This window comes from Lepidochelys olivacea (genome assembly GCF_965140295.1).
Source record: "Lepidochelys olivacea isolate rLepOli2 genome assembly, chromosome: 3".
Lineage (NCBI taxonomy): Eukaryota > Metazoa > Chordata > Testudines > Cheloniidae > Lepidochelys > Lepidochelys olivacea.
The window spans coordinates 67,866,029-67,873,584 of record NC_140413.1 but is presented as its reverse complement, the minus strand read 5'-3'; the positions used below and the strand labels follow the sequence as shown (position 1 = coordinate 67,873,584).

The 7,556-nt window shown below is 46.2% G+C and overlaps 1 protein-coding gene across 3 annotated transcripts; it reads right to left on the bottom strand.

The window, feature by feature from the left end:
• Positions 1-581: 581 nt before the first annotated feature.
• SMIM8 (small integral membrane protein 8) lies at positions 582-7,049 on the bottom strand. Of its 3 annotated transcripts, none has more exons than XM_084622568.1 (3): positions 6,621-7,049; positions 4,284-4,441; positions 582-953 (listed from the first exon to the last, which is right to left on the bottom strand). In XM_084622568.1, exons 2-3 carry the CDS (start codon positions 4,416-4,418, stop codon positions 795-797), a joined length of 294 nt encoding a protein of 97 aa, XP_084478694.1. In that variant the 5' UTR covers positions 4,419-4,441; positions 6,621-7,049; the 3' UTR covers positions 582-794. The 3 variants fall into 3 exon arrangements, with proteins under 3 accessions (XP_084478694.1, XP_084478695.1, XP_084478693.1); XM_084622569.1 differs by lacking the exon at positions 6,621-7,049 and adding an exon at positions 6,464-6,560; XM_084622567.1 differs by lacking the exon at positions 6,621-7,049 and adding an exon at positions 6,233-6,455.
• Between the last annotated feature and the right edge of the window lie 507 nt (positions 7,050-7,556).

Genomic DNA, 7,556 nt, shown 5'->3' with positions numbered 1-7,556 from the left:
GTGTAATTATTTCAGAAACTGTAGAACTTGTAAATTTTATTAATATAAAAATAGATTAACTACATTTTAAATACAGAAAATACCCTCACCATTTTAGAATCTCCTGTGTTTTAGACTACCCTGATTCCAGTGACTAACAAGAAATTGATGGCACATATTTTCCAATGAAGGTATATGTAGTTTTTAAACCAAATTTAGAAATAAAACCAATCACTCAAATGAACAGAAAAGGATGTCTTAACAAAGGATTTATATAAGAGAGTAAATTAGCATTTTGAATGGTTGTTTTAGATCAGTATTTACAGACTTCTGGACTTTAAAAAAATTATTAGATGTTTTGTCTTTTTAAAAAATATCTTTAGTTGCAAATGCAATATTAAAAATGCAGATTTTGCAGCTCAAACTACCATTTCCCACAGACAATGTGCCTTGAATTTTAAAACTGCTTTCCTTCTTGCCAAAGCAGACCATAAAAAGATGAATTAAACTATCACGAAGATTTCTGAAGTCACTTATCACTATAGTCTCCAGCTCACAATTATTTCTTTTATCTATACACTGTAATGATCAACTCAGACAACTGTTCTTAACACTTTATTACTTTGTATCTCTTCTGTAAAGTTTATAGGTACAGGCATGGCATTGTAAAATGGAATGGAAATTGGATTAAATTTTACAAACATCATTCCAAGAATTGCATAGAAAAGTTAGCAGATACCTAATTTAACATTAACAATTCAGATGCCTACATTGCCAATTACTCCTCTCTCTTTCTCTGTTATTAAGCAGCTTCTTTAATCCCACTTGGAAGTCTTCCTCCTCATATACCTGGCTCCTTCACTGTCAACAGCTTCATAGAGGTCCTTTTTATTCTCTTGTGTTGCATGTAAATAACCAATGTAGGCCACACACAGGGTAATTGTTATGAGTCCAAAAGCCATAACAGGTTTGTTCTGTCAAAAGAAATTAATTTGCACTTTTAGTCAGCTATTTTGGTTTTTTGATCCATCATGTACATCAGGCTCTTTACTCTTGGCATGCCAAGTGACCAGGGGCCCTCTCTGACATCTCTTTATGACATAACACCACTGCCACTTTTGAGACCTATGCAAGCAGTTGACACAAATTGACACAATATTGGTGACTACCATCTAGGCCATTTGCTTTCAGAAAGGAGGAAGAGGATAATGTTCTTCAAGGATAAAAATATTTTCTATGAAACAATCATGAAGTTAAAAAAAAAGCTACCCTCTCCCCTTTTTAGAGACCATGTGTGGCAACATCCAATGTTCTGAGCCTCCACAGGTCATAATATTGTTTCACGGATTGGCCAGAAGCAGAGTTCCTAAAGGTGATAAGAGTTTTCTGCAACACATTCAATCTAGATTTACTACTGGGGCAATACACTGTGCTCCTGTCAAAATAATTTTATTTCTCCTAAAATGGATTTACAAATTATTGTCACAAAACCTACTTTTATTAAATGGGTCAAATTCTGCCTTTTAATTTTGTGCAGTCTTACTAATGTCTCTGGGTTATGCAGATGTAAAACAGAATTTCACCTACTTAGTTACAAAAATGGATATTGTAACAAAAATATTAGTTGGCATATTCAACCTGTAGGCTTTGCTGGAGCCCTAGGCATAACTAGCAGTGTGAACGGAAGGCTGTGACCCAAAGTAGGCCTTGGCAGTAATAGTAACACACCATGTATTGGCTGACCAAGTAAGTTAGTTCCTGACCAGAGAGGATTGTACAAAAACACACAGAGTTCTCAAATAAGAACGTAAACAAATCCCCAAGAGATTATACAGGAACACACGGACCCCTTATAAAATAAGGATGGGATGGCAGGATAATGGATGAGGATGTTTTGTTTGAACTAGCAGATACAAGGTGTAAGGATGGGAATTAACAATATCTGGAGTGTAATATGTAACTTGTCTGTATCAATGTATAAAAGGAGAAGTCATAGGAGGGGCATCTTTGTATCAGCCGAGGGGACAGTATCCTGTTATGCTGACTGAGCCTGTACGTTGTCACGGGCACACGTCTTAGTGTCCCTATGAGCCATTGGACAAAGCACCAGTACTGTGTTTTGCTGACCAAAAACCCGGCAGAGTACCTTCGCCACCAAACTGAGCCTGTGGTCTTTCTTTATGAATAACATCGAGGTCTGCTGAATTAGCATGCTGCACTCTCTGCACGTGCAGCTAACACTGGAGCTCCAAGATCAGCCGCACGAGCAGCATTATCAACACTCCGCAGTATTAGCACCGCACCCAAGTTAGTATCATATGTAAAAGAATGTTTAAAGTAATTTGCCACATTACCCTCCCACATCAGATCATTTAATAAAACGGCATTAAAAATAGTAAGCAAACATCTCTGGGCTATTTTTCCCACCATAGTTAGTTTTTCAATTTACTTTGCAATTATTTATAATTAAACAATTATTAAGTTAAAAATCATCCATAAAAAGTGGTAACTGGTTTCAACATTCTGCAGAGAGTGGTGAAGTAGGCGAGCACAGCAGATCTTAAAAGCTAAAAGGTCCCTCAAGTTCGTGGCACTTAAATGGAAAAAACCCTTACTTTTTAAAAACAAACATTTGTCCTTTCATCTTAAAAACTTTAAAAAATATTTAAATCCTCTTTTTTACCCTTTTAAATATGAAGAGAGGCTCCCTGTAACTAACGCATGAAATCATAAAACTCTGCAGACTCATGGGAGTCCCTTGCATCCGATGAAGTGAGCTGTAGCTCACGAAAGCTTATGCTCAAATAAATTGGTTAGTCTCTAAGATGCCACAAGTACTCCTTTCCTCTCATTAGATTACTCCTGGGGGAATTCTGCGCCCTGTGTGGGGTGCAGAATTCATACTGTTTGCAGATTTCTTGGCACCCCTGCAGAAAAATGGCGGAGCAAAGAAATCTGTGGGGTGTCCAGGGTGCCCAGGCGTGTCTGCTGGAAGCAGCCAGCAGCAGAGAGCAGATCACCCCAGGGTGAGGAGGGAGGCTGGGCTTGTGTGCCTCCATGGAGAGATGTTGGGGGGGGGGGGGGAAGGACTCGATGCCTGCCTGATTGCAAATGAGTGAGAGAAACTCACTCTGTGCCTCTTGTTGCATCCTGGGCTTAGAGGCGTAAGGCTGTGTGAAGCAGGCTCTGTCCCTGAGGCAGAGCAGAAATGTAACAACTAAATAGGCAGGCTGCTAATGTTCCCATTGTTAGTTAATTGTTCCCATTCCTAGGGCATATCTTCACTGGCAACATTAAAGAGCTGCCCCGGCACCAGTGCTGGGAGAGAGCTCTCCCAGTGCTGAAAAAAACCCACCTCCAGGAGGGGAATGGCTCCCAGGGCTAGTGCACTGCCAACACTCCCACTTTACAGCACTGAAACTTCCAGCACTCAGGGGATTTCTTCACACCACTGAGCGAGAAAGTTGCAGCGCTGTAAAGTGCCAGTATAGACAAACGCTTAGGCAATTAAGGCTCCTTTACCTTGCCAGAGTGGTATAAAGGAGCCTTTTTGTAAATGACAGTAACGGGATGCTCAGCTAGGAAGGTTTATGGACTTTCTCGCTTTTTTTCCTGTGCCAGAGAGGCACAATGGGGTTAGATTACAGCTCAGGATCTATTTTACCTATCCATTTAAAAAAAAATGCAGGACAATGATTAGCAAAACTGTATGACTATCACGTGTGAAAGTCTGGGCAATTTAAAGTGACAGCCTACTTTACAGAACACCAAACACCAAAATAAAAGTAATGTAATTTAAATGAAAATCTAGGATTATAACTGGAATGCAGGGTCTTGGTTACCAAGTATTTGTAACTTAACTTTCATGTGTTTAGGAAATGCTGAACAGTTTTTGTGATTTTTTTCCTCTATGGTAGTTTAAACAAATTACCAAAATAAGTGAAACTGGTGTGATTGTATTGCATTATTTGGACAAATAAAATATGCAGAATTTTGGAATTTCTGGTGCAGAATTTTGGATTTTTTTTTTTTGGTGCAGAATTTTGGATTTTTTGGTGCAGAATTCCCCCAGGAGTATTAGATGCCAGAACAGTCTACCAATAGATGGGGGAAAACAGAAACTGACTACACACAAAGTGATGTCAAATATGCAAAGTAATCAAACTGGGAAAATGTGAAAACTATTTTTCAGTTATAATATTCTTAGGTGGTACTTATCACACTAGTGGCTTAAATGTGTTTTTTAAAAAAATATATCTCAAAAATGCATCTTTAAACATATTGTCTCTGAAGGAGCCTCTTACAGGTTTAATGAAAAGCTCTGGATTCACAGCTCGGAACAGGGTGGTTGTACGGACACCCCTGAGTCCTGGAATTCGACTGTCTTTCTCTTTGGGTGCTTCTTTTTTAATGTTTGGGGGCTCAGGTGCTGAGGACATCTTGATTAATGATGAATTGTTACCTAAAGATAAAATAAAAAAATAAATGACATTTTTAAATACTTATTTTTGAATAAAATGAATTATAGTTCATGTTTCATAGACCAACGTTTTCCCAGCATTATGTTCTCCTTTGCTCATGCCAAGTACTGCCTCTGGTACTTCACAATTATGCCACTCATACTTGGATAACTGGTTGTTATCGATCCCAACGCTGGTGTGCCTTCATGTGGTGATTCCCAACACTACCCCGCAAACTGTAAGAGTTTCATTTGAGGGCCATTGAGTTTTTGATCCCTAATGGGATGCTACTCATCATCTTATTCGGTGTGGATACTGTACTCTCAAATGGGCCCACCCTGGGCTGTTTCAAACCCTTGTCTCGTTTTCATACTGAAAGTGCATGTCACACCTCGAACTCCTAAGAGATCACTAAATATGATCAAAACAAGTCAGTTAATTTTGCTTAAATAGTTCTCACAGGTCCCAGAATCCTCAGCAAGCAACTCCATTTTAGGCCATGTCTACACCACAGGTGCCACAGCAGCACAGCCGTGGCACTGTAGCTATCCTGCTATAGCACCATAGTGTAGAGGCTTCCTACCCTGAGAGAAAGGGTTTTTCTATAAATGTAGGTAATCCACCTCTTGGAGCAGCAGTAACGAGGTTAATGGAAAAATTATTTTGTCAACAGAGCCGCATGTACAGAAGGGATTAGGCTAGCTTAACTGAGGTGCTCATGGGTATGAATTTTTTCACACCCAAGTGATGTACCTAGGTTGAACTAAATTTTGTGTGTAAGCCAGTCCCTGGCCTCTCTCAGAGCTGACTGTGGTTCAGGACCTTGCAGCTTTGGACCATGAATAGTCCCATTAATTTAAATGGGCCTGATCCGGCAAGGTGGTGAGTGACATCCTCAGCTCCCATAGACTTCAATGACATCTAAAGGTATTTAGTACCCCACATGGTACTAGTGCCATGTCAAAACCACAAATGTAAGGATGGGTATGATCACACCCATAACGGGTAATTCTTCATCACTTTGAGGCACAGGGTTGTGTTTTGTTTTAAACCCAGCTCGAATATTTTAAAACCAATTGAATTGAGAACCCTTGTAGCAATTTCTGAACAGGATCATGAACGACAAGATTCAGAACTGCCCCAAACCTCGCTAATTTGAGGAAGGGGATGGAAACACCCACACTAGGGAAGGCCTTTAATAAATTGCACAGACAAGTCATTTCCCTTGGCCCCTGCCCCAGAGGAGAGCGGGCACAGGTACTGGGACGAGGGGTGCGGGGAGTGCTGCAGCACCCCCTGACTTGAAGTGGTTGCCATTATACACAGGCTTTACAGTCTGGTTCAATGGCTCTCAGCACCCCCCACTCTACAAATTGTTCCAGCCCCCCTGAGAGCGGGCCGGCCGGGCCCGGGAGAATTTTGCAAACATCCACTGGACTTTTGAAAATACTCGCCCCGGGGCTGGGCCCTGCGGCGCGGGTCAGCCGGTGTCCGCCCTGCTGGTGCGTCTCGGATGCCCCAACAGGTCCGAGCAGAGTCCCGCACTACTAGAAAGCGTGGCTCTTAATTGGGGGGGGGGGCACCTGAGGTAAGTGCTGGGGGAGCGGGGGCAAAGGCGGTGAATGCGCTAAACACTGGCACAGAGGCGGCGGGTTCAGGGGTCGGGGCGGTGGCTGTTGCAGGCCCGGCCGATCCCCGCAGCGCAGTTGGCCGGGTGAGGGGGGAGAGGGGCGCCCGGGGCGGCGGGTCCCACCCTTGGCTCCCCGCAGCGCGGCCGCCCGCCCCGCTCTCACCTCGGCGCCGCCCCAGAGGCAGAGCCCGGCCCGGCCCCGCAGAGGCCGCCGCAGCCGAGGAGCCTCCGGCCGCTCAGAGCCTGGCGCCGCCCCTCGGCCTCGGGCAGCGCTGCCCAGCCGGCGCCGCTGGGGTCCCGCCTTTCCCCCGCCTCTCGGCTCGGGGGCCCAGCCCGGCCGGAGCCAGGAGACCAGGGCCCCGGCCCCGGCCCCGGCGGGTCGCGCGGCCCGTACCCTGCCCCGGCGGCGGTCACGTCACGTGTCTTCCTTCCGCCTCCATTACACCAGCCAGCCCGCCCGCCCTGCCCGGGGCTGCGGGGTCCCGCCCTGCGCTCAGCCTCCCGCGGGAGCGATCAACCCGAGCCGCCTGCCCGGGGCCGCAGGGACTCACCCCTTAGGCCGTTCCCTGCTCCTTTGCCGGGCAAGGGTGTCGCACCTGCCTTGGTCAGCCTCCCTTTTCAGACTCCATCCTCCATCAGCTCACAGGGCGTTTGGCCTGGTGAACTCCGGCCGGCCTCCGCTCCAGCCATCGCACACAGCCCTTCCGTCTGCTGGTGTGTCCGCTTTGTGCAGGGCAGAGAGGCAGCAGCCTGTCCGGACCCTGGTGCTCGAGTGGTTCGGGGCTCTCCCGGCTAGGGTGACCAGCTGTCCCGATTTGATAGGGACAGTGCCGATATTGGGGCTTTTTTCGTATATAGACACCTATTACCCACCCCGTCCTGATTGTTCACACTTGCTATCTGGTCACTCTACTCCCTGCTGGGGTCTGGGCTCAATTCCCGGTCAGCGAAGACTTTCCCTTTGCCACCCCCTCTGGAGGAAGCGTAGGGACGGTTCTGTGCAGCAACACTGGGGATAAGTGGGCAGCTCCAGGGGTAGCCAGGTGGGCTGGGTCTGCCTCCAGGAGGGTTATGTCACTCGCTTCTCTTTTGTTTTGCCCTGGACTGCAGGGTGCTGTGCTGTCAGGTGCCAGTGACCCTCGAGCTGGCAGTGTCTAGCATTATCTTAGCCAGCCACCGTAGTGCAGTTGGTAGCACAGCAGTCTCCCCCTCTAACAGTCCTGAGCTTGACCCTCAGAGAACGTGCAGTGGCTGTTTTGGAGGGTGACCACTCCCATGTTCTGGAATCCTGCACATTCCGGCACCTCTGGGAATGGCAGGGCCTGCGCCTGCCAGCGTGACCCATTCCCTGCCAGCGTGACCTGAGATGTACGGTGTGTGTGAGATCATGCCACACGGGACATCATTTTCAAGAGTGCACTGCCTTGCCCGCACTGTTCTGACCTTGCATGCAGCGTGTCTGAGGTCATGTGGGTGGGGAGCAGAGC